Here is a 15,434-nt window from a genome sequence, read left to right as displayed (position 1 = left end):
AGTATAATGCATGAAGCAAGAAAAACATTACTTATCAAAACCTCCAACTATTAACTGTAACCCTGTTTTACAGTGACTTGATCTATCAAGGAGAGTGTGGCTTTACCTCAAATATCCTATCTTTTGCAAATGCAACAGTTTTTTTCAAAATTGGTTCGCACTGGCTTAAATAAAACCCTTCTACCACTCAGCAGGAAAGAGAATAATCAGCTTACTTCCCTTCTGCTTTGTGTTGCTCTTCATTCACTTTGAGATTCTTAAAATCGTTTGAATTAACTGTGAACTATAGTTTGATTTGGAAACGAGTGCCTTACTTAAGAGACCAGAAATGCAGAAGATACAATTAGGAGAAGCTGTATCTATGGCGCTTATATTAAAGTATTAAAATTCAAGAATGCCTGCACACCACAGATATACTGGAAAATGTACTGCAACTAAAATAGAGGCCAACAATTGTAATGCTTATCTTGGCACAAAGTAGGACATTGTTTATGGTAAAAAGTCAGTTTAGTTACTAAGAAACATTTGCCAAACCAGTAATATTTTGAACTGATTAAATCTTGAAATTTATGTAAACATTTAGTGGAGGTGTGAATATGCACCTGTTTTTCCCCATAATATCTCTCGGTCTGACTATACAAGCCAAGGCATATGGGTGGAATTAGATGGGCCTGTGGTAGCGTATTTTCCCACTTCCATTCTCATCCCATTTCTGCTTCTCTTCCTCCCAAGTTACCCCCTGCTTTGAGCCAGAAATGTGGCAAAACAAATCCCTTTCCTGCTTTCTGGTTATTTCATGCTGCCTGAGGTGCCCCATGGTGAGCAGCAAGAGCAGAGGAAGAACTCTTAGTATCTTAACTTCTTAGTTCAAGCAGATCTCTGAGAACAGCTGGAAGAACTGCAGAAGTTTGAGCATGACAGATTCCAGAATGGATGTAAGGCCAGAGAAATACACAAGTTGCTTACAAGTTCCATGGTTTGTTTGTTTGTTTTTTCCCTAAATGGGTCAGTGATAGCATTATTCAAGCAGTCTACCAATTCATGTACATAGCTACATATCAGGTGTCAAATATTGCCTGTCACACAAATATGTTCTTTAAAAGGACAAAAATGCACAAAAGTGATTTTAATAGTGCATCCTGAAATATATTCCCCCATTTGACATACCACAGTTTTTCCTTATGACTGGGCTAACAAAATAGGTTTAATTCTACTTGAGAGAAGATCTTCAGGAAGCATTAAGAATACTATATTCTCCATAATATTTAATAGAAAATAGTCCTTCATCCTAGTAGCAATAGGTATATTTTCCTAACAGAAAGCATGCTGAAGCATAAAAGCATACTTCAGCTAGGTTTTTTAATTAGCTAGCTTTGAAGAGCAAGTCTCAGTTTGCCTCCAAAGAGTTGTTAACTGAAGTGAATTTTAATTGAAAAACTACATCATTTATAAACCAGAAAAATATTGGTTTACAGGTAATCTCAGTGGATTGCAGTAATTCCACACAAGATTCCCCGAATCACAATACTGGAAGATTTGTTTATCATCCCTTTCACTCTGCTAAAACTAGAACTTTAAGCCATTTCACTACAAGTCTGTTAAGCTCTTGATACCTGTTAAGCAATTCAATGAAAATTCAACCCATTTGGAAAAAAAATGCTGAAAAATATTCCTCTTATGAGCAAGATACTGGTTTTAGCAGAAACACACCAAATGTACAACACAGTCACTGCTGATACATACGTTTGCAAGGCTGCATTGGTGGCATTGATGAGGTTTCTATCCGTAATCTTCTCCAGTATTAACAAGGCACTAGTTTCATGACCCTTAATACAGAACAGACATCAGTCATATAGCAAACAGTCTTCAAAAACTACTTTGAATGCTTTTTCAAAGTAGCAAGTTAACATTTATAGATAGTGCTTGATAGCACAAAGCTCAGCACCACTAAGTCAGAGTACGCACACACCTTGCTGCAAGCCAAGTGGAGTGCTGTGTTCTTAGAACTGTCTTGCAAAGTCAGGTCAGCCTTAGCACTGCTAACCAGCACCTCTGGAGAAATAAAGGTTTGTATTAACTAAAAGCGTATTCCCTTAAGTCTCAATGGCTTACATTTGTGCAAAATGAAAACATAATTTTGACAAAACAGATCCACAAGAATGTTGACTATAAGGCAACCTTACCCATAGTGAGATTAACATATTTAAGAGCAGAAATATATAAAGCGTTCTCTTTACCAACTGTATTTGTCTGTCCGTTTTCTGCAGCCATCATTAAAGGCGTTTTCCCAGAAGAATCTACAGCATTTACTTGAGCATTGTGACTGAGCAGGAGCTGTAGACACTCAACGTGATCTGTAAAAGCCGCTGCATGAAGAGGAGTTCTACAACAGAACAAAAGACAATACGGCCACACTCAGCCACGCTTTCTGTTTCATCCAAAGGGACACGCTGACCGTGAGCCTGGAGATACAAAAGAGTGGGCGCTCCCTCTCACTGACCCTTTGAAATCAGTATTGCTGGAGCTGTGACTACTGCCTTTAGAAAGTTACTTTCAGGTCTCAAATGTTTCCCTCTGTGTCATTTATAACAGAGATACAACTTAATTCAGAAAAAATAAAATATACATAAAGTACTACCCACAAAGCGATACAATTTAAAACATGCTCAAACTTGCCTATATAATAAAAAGCCAATTCAAGTTTTTTATCACAGAAAAAAATCTTAAAATAATAAAAACAGGGGAGGTGGATTTAATGTAATTAGCAAATACAAAACCCCCAAATAACTATGGAATTTAGCAAAGCCACTCTATAACAAATATTCTTCCACCGTGTGTTTACACTCTTACCTTCCTTTCGAATCTGTTGAATTTACAATACCCGCACCTAGTGTGTCAATTAACATTTCTGCAGCACCTTCATTGTCATTTATCCTACAAGGAATTAAACAGGCTGTTATTTAAAGAATTATAAATCTTTTTTAAAATACAGCAATGAAATCCATGAAGAATAATTTTGCACTTCCTTACACAGCACAATGCAATGGACTGAAAGAGTTTCCTTCCATTTTCTGGAAAACTTCCTGTTCCAGGAGGAGCTCTACACAACTGTCATGACCTAAAGCAAATGTAAAAGTAGGGTATTAAAAAGGGGAAGAAGGTCTATTTATGGATCACAACAAAAAATATGGATCTAAATTAGATAAATCAATATTTTAACTTGCAAGATTCAATAACACACTGGTTATATTCGATAGGGCTACATTAAGGAACTAAGGCATTTTTAGAATATTGAAAATCAAACTGACATTTAACACTGTAGACTTTGTGAAACCTAGAAGGGATCTCATGTTGTCTGAAGAAGATCGAGAACACTTAATTTAGTTCCTGACACCTCCATGTTTCAAACTTCCTGGTACATTCACCACTTAGTCTACATGACATCTCCACCATTTGAGGGTTATTTTTGTTCCACCGTCTTGCTAAACCCAAAGAAAAACCAAGTTGCTAGTCATAAAAGATTGAAAAGAACATGTTCAACCTATCATACTATTATTTTCAAAATTCTATATCCTGCTGCTGTAGAGGTAGCTAACAATTTTAAGTATCTGTTTGATCTTCAATGTCTATATGCAGAGAACCTTAGTTTGACACTCACTGTTGTCTGAAGATTTGTATTTTCATAAGTTCTGTCAAATTTTCATTCTACAAATCAAGCATATTTCAGTTCTGTTTTATTCAGACACTCTGGTCACTCTGAAAGTGGACCAAACTGTACAGTTTAGTTTTATGAATGTGATAAAGAGATATTATGCTAGTTCAAATTATCAGTGCATTACCCAGTTGTTTCAGCTATGAAGACAGTCTACTTAGTTATTCACTTTAATGTAAGCAGTAAAGTGAAGCTCTAAACCCTTCCTGATCTTTCTCTATCATGTGAATCAGAGGTGAAATAAATGAGAACCTTTACTCTATGGGAAAGGAACACACACACCAAAATCTTTGGCAAAGGAGCTGAATGAGTTTCCTACATTTTAAGGCCTCCCTCGCCCCCAAATCTAAGAAAAGTATCAGTGAAGAAAAAAAATCCCAAATTCTTATTGAATCACTTTTCTATACTTAGCTTCTTGTGCCTATCAAGGTTGACTTGAGAGAACTTTAAAAAGAGCTTTGATCTGGAATAGTTCCTCCCGAGACTCCCTGTGAAGGCTATTTTTTGGGATGTGTGGCACGCTTCTATTCACAGGTACTACACTAAATTTCTTGAAAGAATGCTTGAGGCATAAAACTATTTGCTACAAAAATAAACACCTCATATTATGTATCAGATGCAAACACATTCCCCTACTAAAGACACCATATCCATCATATTGTCACATTGACTAATAACATCTGAAAGAGGACAGACTTCATATGCTGTTTTTATAAGTAGTAGTAACTTCTGTCTCAATATCAACAAATACATTGAGACCTGTATGTTAGCTTTAATGTATTTTTACCATTATAGCAGGCCCAATGCAGTGATGTATAGCCATGATTGTCCGCTATTGCAGGTACTGCATCCACAGACGTAGCTGACTGCAGGAGAGCTCCTAGAACACCTATATGTCCACATGCAGCTGACAAGTGTATAGGGGTTCGTCCCCTACAGTCTCGTAATAAGGACTTAGCACCATGTTGTAGCAATGCTTCCACACATTCCTCATGCCCAGTAACTGCCTGTGAGAGAGAGAGAGGAAACAGTAAGTCTGCAAATATAACGTATGTAAGCCAAGGTGTGTAACTAAAGCAAGCAAACTTCAGACAATTTCTTACATTTTTAGCAACAAAATAAAGCACAGTTATTGTTTTTATTCATGGAACAGCCATTCTGTTGAAAAAAGCAGCAATGCATTATCATATTGATGACAGAATAATTTCTTGGAATAGCACTGAATGAACTGCTAATCTCTAGGGCTCATTCAATTTTCTTATCTGGCAGAGACTTTAAAAAAAGAAATTGGCATATGGCATGCATTACGCTTTTCTTCCTCCCATTAACACTATCCCTGCCCCACAACAGGAAGCTGTGCTCTGGGATCTCTCCAGTCAACACTTTTACAGCAAGATTAAGAGCCTCTAGAAGTCCAAAAGAATTCTGAGGGTACAGAGCAAACAGGCAAAAGCCTGCCTTTTGAAAGCAACTAAAAAGACAATTAAGAACTATGAATGGCAAAACAAGAATAATGAGAACTTCATTAACACTACATTTGAAGTCCATATTTCAAATTTATATGTATAAAACAGGAAAGGACATAAAAGAAATATTCTCTTACCCCTCTATGTAATGCTGTCCTTCCCCACTTATCTTTGGCATCTACATTGGCTCCTTTGTTAAGGAGTGAATAAACGCAGTCGGTGTGTCCATTGAGAACTGACAACATTAGAGGTGTCCTAAGCAGAGAGTGAAATAAAGAGTCACCTACATGGAAATTTAACAGCTGGCACTCAGCTGAAATATTACAACTACTGTCCTCCTGGACAACACTGTTAGAATTTATGTCATCAATGGCCTTCTCTGGCACTACCTTCACTCTGAGAATGCCACTCATATTGGTTATTTAGATATAAGGAAATAAATTAATACCCCCTAATTTAGAAGGCCCGGTTAAGGGACCAGAATCCATTTTTTCAGCATCTGGGCAGTAAGACACATTTTAGTTTCCTTCTGCTGGAAAATTTTTCACTGCCAACATTATGTTTATTGCAAAATACAGGACCTGATTTGTCCCAGTTCAAATATCATCTCCCTCTAAAGTAATAAATTAAAAATCACCAAAGTAAAATATTCAGGTTTTCCCTTTATAAAATGCAATAATTTGTGAAGAACAGAATGTATGTCGTTTAAACTCACTGTCCATTTCCATCTTGAATGTCCACTGCATTCTGTGGTTCTGCATTTCCTATCAATAGCCGCAAACATTCTGAGTGACCATTTGTAGCTGTAAAACATCATATACAAGCTTTACATTAACTGCCTTTGAGTATACAGTTCCAACAGAATGGTAACCTGCTCAGACTAAAGCCCCTGAGATTGAGAACCCACTGTACAGCTTTACCATTGTCATAACTTGAAGGAAAAAACTATGAACACTAGAAAGTGATTTCAGAAATTGGGTATGCTGCACTGTATAGTATTAAAAGTAATAAATTCCATCTGTTGATTGCCAACAGGTACTTATTTTTTTACATATCAATGAGGTTAACCATAATTAGAATACATGTTTATATAACATCCACAAGGAAGAATAATTAAATATAGTAACTGGCATAACTTTCGCTTGTTTTAAGACAGGGGTAAACACGTACCTAGCCAATCATACACAGATTGTTAGCAAGTGTAGCATGCGCAGTTACAAAACGATAATTGAAATCACATTTAGAAAGAGAGGAAGGAAATGCAATGCACAGAAGTAATTAACCAAGCAGTTAAAAAAAGAAACAAAAAATTGAGAAATCACATTTAAATGCAACTCATGAAAGATAAATGATTACTTGTTGGAGGGGAAATTGTGACATACAGCTGCTGTATTCAGTCCACATAAGAACAGTGACAATTCATCCTTCTCTAGCAGAAAGAAATGCTAACAAAAGTTATGAGAATCTAAATCAAATAGAAGAATACAGCTTTTGCTCATGGGCAACAAATTAAGTGGTTAGAATGATGATGTTTTGTACATAACACTCTTTTTACTGCAACACTTCTAGAACACCAGAACTATAAATGTCAATTTAAATAAGCCTATTTCCAAAGAGAGGAAAAAAGTAAGAATATAGTATGAATGCTAGACTTGGAGACAGATTTCTAAGAAAGGCAGTGAGAAAACATTGCAAAGGATTGCTGTTATTTTGAAAACACTAAGGATTCATTTAAATCCTTGGAAAAGAAATGGAAAGTATAGTTTTCACATCTCTTCTCAAACTGACAAAATTCTCCAAGACTCCAGTCATTTTTAGAAGTATTTTACTGCCAAGACAGGCAACACAATTCATGGATCTGAATTTGGGCCTACGGTTTGGGCTGCATGAGAGATGAGTTAGCTGAACGGACAAGGACAACACACCCTTCCATCCAGCAGCGTGGAACAGCCCTCCTTGAGCCAAAATGTTGCTTTGGGTTAATACCACTGTCTATCTGCCAACTGCTTTGTTACACTTTTCTTTGCATGGCATATAACCTTAAAAGTCATCATCTATTCCTAAACACCACTTCTTAGAACAGAGAAGAGACTGCTAGACATGAAGATGATCCACTTGAAAAAACAAAATTTGAGAGGTTAGTGGTTAGCACATACCTGCTGCATGTATTGGTGTCCTCTTTACAACATAATCTTTCACCAAGATTGATGCCCCCTGATTAATGAGCACGTCTACACATTCCACGTGTCCCTTAAAGGCAGCAAGATCCAGTGGTGTCCTTCCGTTGTTATTCCTCACATCGAGGTCCAGCAGTGACTGTACCAGCACTTCCAGAGCTTGATGGTGGCCATGATAGGCCTACAAGAATAAGGAAATTCTTCAGTTATCCCATTTGGCAACATTTTCTTCCCCTTCCTTACCCAGATTACATAAATGAAACTGTGAAGATAGTATTTTTTTTTAACATGTGGAAGAGCTACTGATGTAGCATGTAAATACTTACAATACTTACAAATAATTTGAAAAACCTCAAAATTTCAAGCAAGAAGGTTGGTGGGTTTTTTTCCATTTTATCCTTTCAGTCAGCAACTGAAACTACTCTCAGAAAATCATATATCTCCAATTTGTATAACTACCAGTATTTTGAGTACTGCATGTTTCACTGCTTCATATTATAGTTACATTGCCCTCAGATTATTTCAAGTGAGGAACATACGCAAACATAACTAATTCCTATTAGTTTTTCAAATAAAGTATTTTAAAAAGAAAAAGCCAGTAAAATTTATAAATAAAAAGAACACAGTACAAATAGCTTCAGTTAACATAACTGGTAAAACAGAAGGGACTTAGGGGATGAAACAGTTAAGAGATCAGAATGGATATACAAGGATAAAATAAGTAGCACAGAGAATACTATGTAGGTATGTGTCAAGACAAAGTGCCAAATTAATAATGAAAAAACCCATATACAAGTATTTTGTAATTTTCATGATAAATTTAAAATGTATACTCACGGGTACAGAACCTCATACAGTCTCGGGTAACTGCTTTCATTTACCATTATTATAGATCACTTTTTTTTTGGCCATACATATGTACTGCATGAGACTTTTTCAATTGCCCCAAGTCCAGTAAAAAGATGAAAGCTACATATTGAGCTGGTTACTCTGTATTTTTAACATAATTGTATAGACAGTTTCATCAGGTCCTCTCCTATACTACTCTGTGCAAATGTGTCTTAAAAGTATTAAGGACAAACATCTGTCATCCTAAACAATGAAGGCAAAACTACAATGATGATAAAGTCATAATTACTTATAGAACAAGTCTTCTGAAAGTTTCATTAGTATAAATTATAACATAAATCTTAACTAGAAGATTGCAAGTGAAAAGTGTTCCATGAAGCAAGTTTCAAGAAAAATGCAAAACTTGCCGCGAGTATCTTATTCAGGAATAAAATGTATATATTTTTGCATTTAATTTATTGTTATTGACCAATTTTAAAAAAATCCAGAATGAATGAAAGTGTGTCAACACCCATTTGCAATTAGATGAGCTATCATCACTGAAGAATTAAATACTTACAGCCAGATGCAGTGGACTTATAGGCGCTCTGTTGTCTGAATCATTCAGCATGTCAGTACCTGATGTTTCCATTAGCTTGGCAGAGAGAGAAAGTCAAGAGTGAGCTCAAAAATCCCTCACTTTTAAAAACATTCATCAACAATTTCTACCATTTCAGTATACACAGATTTAAAAATAAGGAAGAAAAAGTCGAAGAATAATATAGGATTACAGTTTCCTTAGGAATGCTAGACCTCCTTCAGCCTTTTAAAGAGTTTGAATTGCAATGACTGCAACCCCTCCCCATATTCATCTCCCAAGCACAGTTGTTTAATTTTGCATAACAATGCAAAAATTAAGTAAGAAACTAATATCAAAATACTATTTTTTTACTGAAGCATATCAAATAACACACGAGAAATGCATAAAAGGGAAGACAAAGTCAGGTGAAAACAGCTGTAGTAGGAAAAACAAACAAGCAAGCAAACAAGCTACCATTTAGATTAGGTGAAAAGTCAGCAAGAAAACAATATGAAAAGCCAGAAGGCAAGACAGATTTCTAAGAACAGGAAAGCATTTCCCAAAAAGAAGAGATAGACCCAAAAAAGGCATGAGACTTGTAAAATATGATAAAAATACCCATGTGTATACATTTCTATTTGTTACTTTCAGATGTGTTCTAAAGTTTTAATTCTGGGTCTTTTAAAGACCATATTTCATTTAGTACACTAGTAGAATTAAAAACATTCTGAGTGTTTAAAGAACACCAAATAAATTCAGATCACTAAGTTTTCATTATCATATTTTCATAATATGGTCACATAAATGTTTCAGTAAAAAAACAAATAGATTAGATTTTTTTTTTGTTTTAAAATTCTGAATTGCGATTGAAACGAAATAATACATCTATGCATTGAATAAATGGTTGAATAAGTCTAAAAATAATTGTTATTTTTAACATTACATGTCCCCTTTTGCTGTACAGTAGTACTTTAACAGCAAGAAATAATACACTTACAACATCTAGAGGCGTTTCACTTGCAATCTGCAATTAAAAAAATTCAGAATTCATGTTTCAATACATTTTAATATAAAATAACAATTTGTATAAAAATATAAAGTTGTATTATATAACAGAGTGAAGATAAAATTAGGATATCAAATAACATACACATTTTTGCAAAGGGAATAATAAAAAAACTACTTGAGGCTTTAGTATCTAAAACTCTAATATCTGGCTGTTAGTTATTGTAAATACTTGAACTATTTTAAAAGGCACTCTTATTTTACAGGTTTTTCCCTACATTTTACTTTGTTCCTTCAAATGACACTTGCAAAATTTCTTAACGCTTCTCAGTGGGATGACCTGTGGTTATTTTATTCTAGCCACTAGGAAAAAACTTAGTAACGTAGTCTAAGTTAAGAAACAAACAAACCTAATATCCCACATCCTCACCCAGTTATCTTTTCATCTCAGAATGTATCGTCTTTTTAAGCAAGTATCTACCCTCTCAGCTCTTCTCTTTACCCCTATTTTAAGAGTACCCAGTGCTTAAATATTTATCCTCACAGGGGCTGAAGAGCTGAGGTGGAGGAACCCCCGGCCTCTGCATCATACGCCGTAAGAGCAGCTGTTACAGCTTCATCTATGATACGTTTTCTTACCAATTCAAGACATAAGCGATGACCATAAGCAGCTGAATAATGAACTGCATTGTATCCTTGTTTGTCTCGGATCCCCGGATTGGCATCATTTCTTAGCAAGTATTCCAGGCACCTATTTAAATTGACATATGCAACCATATATCTAAATGTTGAATTTCAACTTTACACTAAGTGATAAATTGTTCCAATTCTATTGGAAAATAGGATACAGCACACAGGAACACTGTCTTAATGTACAATATTGGCTAGGACTAGAGAACACCTAACTCATTACACCAAGTGTTAAGGTCAATCACAAAGCTTCCAAAATTTGAAAGAATCCTTCTATGCAGACATTCTGCATCCTCTGAATTATTTGACTTGGTTAAAACAAGTATTTCATGGCTGTTTTCCTCCTAGCTAAAACAACTGCAGTTACTTTTGTTAATATAATTGATAACTATTTTTGTATGTTTTACTGTACAGTACATTCTTCTGTACTCAATACAGAAGGAAGAGAACCAATAGCTGAGTTACTCATTGTATGTATCCAGGAGTCACGCACACATACGTTTCGACTACCAGACACTAATTTATTGATTTAAGAAAAAACCAGTAAACACATGTAGTTGTTGGCACACTGGTATCCTACCATTCCTTACAGAAAGTTGTAAGACAGAACATGATCAGCAGAGCTTCAACCACAGACACTCAGCCAGAAGGATGAAAAAAAGTCAGCTCCCTCTCCCTATTTTTCTGTTTTAAGAGACTCCATGCATGCACACTGAACAATTCCAATAATTTTATGTTGTCTACTGTTTCAACAACATTTTGCAGAGCCTACAAGTAATGAAAATGAGAACTCTGAAGAAGCAGCAGCCACCAGAGAATGAAGAGGTAAATTGATCTACACCAAACTACCTGACATATAGCAATCTCAGCCTCGAGAGCTTCAGGGAACACGGTAAAGACTGGTTAGAAACCAACAGTCCCAGAATAACATCCAGTTATTTTCGCAAATGTATTCATAAGAGCCCACAAACATCCAGACAGACACTAAGCAAGATCAAGATTGTACAGAGTCTCTAAAATTCTGAATTAATACAACAGGAACGGAGGGAGATTTTAGATTTCTTATTGACAGATTAAGATAGTTCTGGGACTTAACATGTCTCAGTTTGCTCAAATACCGTTAGGATTAAGAAGGTCTTCTCATTTCCTACATTAAGCAGAGCCTTCAGAATCTGAGAAACTGAAAATACAATATAACCTGATAACAGAACCAAGATTGTGTTGAGAACAGAACTGGTACTTCATAAAAGGCAGGTGGACTTCAGATCCTTGGATGTGATCTCCTAGTCTGGGCTCATCAAAGACAAATTCATTCAAAACTATCTGCTAGTATATTGAATGACTGGATCATTTGTTTTCAGCATGGGAAAAAAAGACTGCATGACATCCCACTTGTCAACACTGCGTATCGTGATTGACTGTCTGTTGAGACCTTGGCACAATATTTTGAAGAGAAGACCAGAAAGCTTTGTCTCTGTTCTACACAGCTCTGAGCTCAAGAACATTGATACGAAATAGATGGTCCTTTTGCCTTGAGATACCCATGATTTTCACAAGTGCTCTCTGCTGATAAAGGAGCATCTGTTATAATAGAGCAAAATGAAGAATGGAATGGGTAGGTCTCCTCAGCACTGAAAGAATGTCTGACCATTCAGGAAAGAAGAACCAAGAAGCTAGGAGAACACTGATCCCAGAGAGGAGTGAGATTTGTAAATCTTATGAAGTACACCATGAAAGCTACACGCTGCACTGTGACTAAAACAGAAGCAAGACACCACTGAGGTGGCAGTTGTACATTCAAGTGCAATCATATATCTTATGACTTGGAACATATCCTGCAGTAAAATGACATTCTAAAGACTGAACTACAGCTAAACAAAATCTGAGAGGTGAAAGTCTAAAGATGCCCAACATCTGCATGGCCACTTCATCAGGCAGAAGTCCAGCAAGGGAGCATGACATTCCAGTCCTTCGATTATAAAATGGGTTATTACAACTGTTGGTTTAGGACTATTTATTGTTCCTGTGGCAAATCCAGACAGGAGAATCTTGCATTGATAATAGTCCAGGAATGCCTTTAAGTGAAGCTATTTTCTACACAACATGTAAGTTGGAGAATGACCTGTTAGAGATGAGCGTAGGAGAAAGGGACCTGGGGGTCCAGGTGGACAACAGGATGACCATGAGCCAGCACTGTGCCCTTGTGGCCAAGAAGGCCAAAGGCATCCTGGGGTGTATTAGAAGGGGGGTGGTTAGTAGATCCAGAGAGGTTCTTCTTCCCCTCTACTCTGCCCTGGTGAGACCACATCTGGAATATTGTGTCCAGTTCTGGGCTCCTCAGTTCAAGAAGGACAGGGAACTGCTGGAGAGAGTCCAGTGCAGGGCAACAAAGATGATTAAGGGCATGGAGCATCTCCCGTACAAGGAAAGGCTGAGGGGGCTGGGTCTCCTTAGCTTGGAGAAGAGGAGACTGAGGGAAGACCTCATTCATGTTTATAAATATGTAAAGGGTGAGTGTCATGAGGATGGAGCCAGGCTCTTCTCAGTGACAATAATACGACATGGGGCAATGGGTACAAAATGGAACATAGGAGGTTCCACTTAAATATGAGAAGTAACTTGTTCATGGTGAGAGTAACAGAATACTGAACAGGCTGCCCAGAGAGGTTGTGGAGTCTACTTCTCTGGAGACACTGAAAATCTGCCTGGAAACCTTCCTGTGTAACCTCATCTAGGTGCTCCTGCTCCAGCGGGGGGATTGGATTAGATGTTCTATTGAGATCCCTTCAAATCCTTAACATTCTGTGATATGATAGGTGGACGGATTAATTCTGTAGGTCAAGAAGAACAGAGACGTGCACTTGGAATGCAGAGATGTTTATACCTAGTCACAATCATGACCTTGAACTTGCTGGTGAAGCCATATGGTGACCATCCCTTCTTCTGTCTGAGATTATGAAATACTTCTCCTTTATCAGTTAAATAAAATGCACATGAAACTAAAAAATATATTATCTTGTAAAATCAAGCTTGGAGTCTTTCTTCCTTAGCTCAGTAGTGACAAACGGGCCAGTTACACTCATATTATGAGGGTTTTAGTTCCCACTTATTTAATGGAAAATTGTTCAGTGGAAAGTTAAAGGAAATTTCAACATTTTTAGTTGTATGTGATGTCTGTTCTGTGATGAACTTGCAGTGGGATTTGGCAGGTTTAGATTTGAGAGGCAGGAATCCTAACATGACCTCTGATCAATGCCATTAAGAGTAGAAACTTCGTAATTCAAAATCCTGGAGAACATTCAAACCTTGGAGAAATACAGGAAGAAGTTTTACAAAAGCAGCCATCTCCTGAGGGAAGACAGCATGACTCTGCAACATCAGAACTTCTGAGTCTTTTCACAGAAGAGCACTCTTCCATCTACTCAATTCAGGCAAGTTCATCATCTGAATGAGATCCAATACCAGCTGTGATGAAACAGGAACACATTTCAACATGAGTAAGAAAGCTGTCGGTCAAGGGCCCGATGACCTCGTGTGCGATTTGCTGAAGTGAAGACCTGACATTTGCTCTTCCATCCCAGACAAAGGTTGGAAGTAACAAATCAGATGAGTGAAGATGAAGGGGGCAAAAAGCTGCAGGAAAAACTATGACTAACGAAGCATCTAATTACTAAGTACTCTGTCTCATTACAAAGCTGAAAAGAACAAGAATGACACCAAGGTGCACTCTCACTTGCATCGCTTTGTGTCCAACATAAGCAAGAAAAGGACTTACGTAGGTAGTGAAAAAGGTTAAAAAGTCTCCAGTTTTAAAGAGTAACATGCAAAACACAGGAGGTAAATAGCTTTTTATTAGATATGCTGAACTTGGTGTAAAGTTATCTGTAAAGCATATCTACATTTTTAACCAGTTAATTCAGGTTTTATTTGCTGAGTAAACAAATGCCTGGATTTCATTAATGGCAACTGTGCTTCCACACTTTTGTTTGAATTGAAATGAGATGAGATTACTGAGAATCCAAATAAATTTGTCCCCTCTAGTGAGAATTACTGTCCCTACATTTTATTTGTGCAATCGTCTTTGTTAATATTGATCAATGATTTTTGTATTAGCATTCATGGCTCACTAATAAATGTTAAACATCACTCGCCTTGGCTATCTAAATTTCTATACTTGTGTACTTTCTTTATATGTGTATTCACCAAAAGGACAATACACTAAATACACTGCAGGAAGCAAAGTCTACTAAAAATCCTTGAGTACCCATTCTTTCCAACGCACACCAGATAATTATTTTTGCTGTTTCTTCTCATACACGAAAAAGATTAACTTAGCATTTTTTGCATACTTAACTGTCCTCAAGAGGCCTCTTTAAAAGGAGATTAATCAAACTTTCTGAAAGTCCAGATAAGTCAAGTTTATTTCCCATTTATTTATGGGTGTACTGTCTATTAAATAATTCTAACATAGAGTGTGTATTTTTCTCCCTGAAATTTATCTCATTCTGTGATCATGTTTCTCTGTCTAGTCTTGCTAAAATGAGGCTTACTGGTGACTGTTCCAGATCAGAAGCATTTGTTAAAGACACAAAAGAAAAATTTCCAAAGAGGAACAAACAAGAAAATAATTTCCAACAAAAACATCCTTGCCCCTAAAATCTGTCTTTAAAGATGTCTGAACAAAGACTACAACAATGCACATAGATATCTTTGGAATTTCTACATAGATAATCTCCTGACTTCTTTTTCTCCCCAGGCTTTATATTCCAACTCAATAATCATTTTTAGCTTCATTCCTATTTTGAATATGAGCTGAGCAGTGCTGGTTTTCCAGCTGTCACTAATCATCTTGCTGCATCCATATAAAAAGCTTCTCCTCAGGCCATTCTGCTTTGCAGTCTGTCTTCCAGACACCCAACTGTTAACCAGCAGGGCGATACCACGTGGGTTCCAGACACGACTCTTTGAGTTACCTC

At 36.7% G+C, this 15,434-nt stretch overlaps 1 protein-coding gene across 3 annotated transcripts in view; it reads right to left on the bottom strand.

The window, feature by feature from the left end:
- Positions 1 to 15,434, bottom strand: part of ANKRD28 (ankyrin repeat domain 28) — a 127,639-nt gene that overhangs the window by 8,184 nt on the left and 104,021 nt on the right. For all 3 annotated transcript variants that reach the window (XM_065830599.2, XM_071804989.1, XM_065830597.2), the window contains exons 15-26: positions 10,408 to 10,519; positions 9,761 to 9,787; positions 8,764 to 8,838; positions 7,335 to 7,536; positions 5,894 to 5,981; positions 5,316 to 5,433; positions 4,500 to 4,719; positions 3,031 to 3,118; positions 2,851 to 2,934; positions 2,238 to 2,383; positions 1,970 to 2,052; positions 1,744 to 1,826 (exon numbers count right to left, since the gene is read on the bottom strand). In XM_065830599.2, coding sequence (XP_065686671.1) covers positions 1,744 to 1,826; positions 1,970 to 2,052; positions 2,238 to 2,383; positions 2,851 to 2,934; positions 3,031 to 3,118; positions 4,500 to 4,719; positions 5,316 to 5,433; positions 5,894 to 5,981; positions 7,335 to 7,536; positions 8,764 to 8,838; positions 9,761 to 9,787; positions 10,408 to 10,519 — 1,326 coding nt within the window. The remainder of the gene's footprint in view (positions 1 to 1,743; positions 1,827 to 1,969; positions 2,053 to 2,237; positions 2,384 to 2,850; positions 2,935 to 3,030; positions 3,119 to 4,499; positions 4,720 to 5,315; positions 5,434 to 5,893; positions 5,982 to 7,334; positions 7,537 to 8,763; positions 8,839 to 9,760; positions 9,788 to 10,407; positions 10,520 to 15,434) is intronic.

This window comes from Patagioenas fasciata, chromosome 2 (assembly GCF_037038585.1).
Source record: "Patagioenas fasciata isolate bPatFas1 chromosome 2, bPatFas1.hap1, whole genome shotgun sequence".
NCBI classification, from domain to species: Eukaryota; Metazoa; Chordata; class Aves; order Columbiformes; family Columbidae; genus Patagioenas; species Patagioenas fasciata.
The sequence above is the reverse complement of the archived record's forward strand: the minus strand, read 5'-3'. Positions and strand labels throughout refer to the sequence as shown.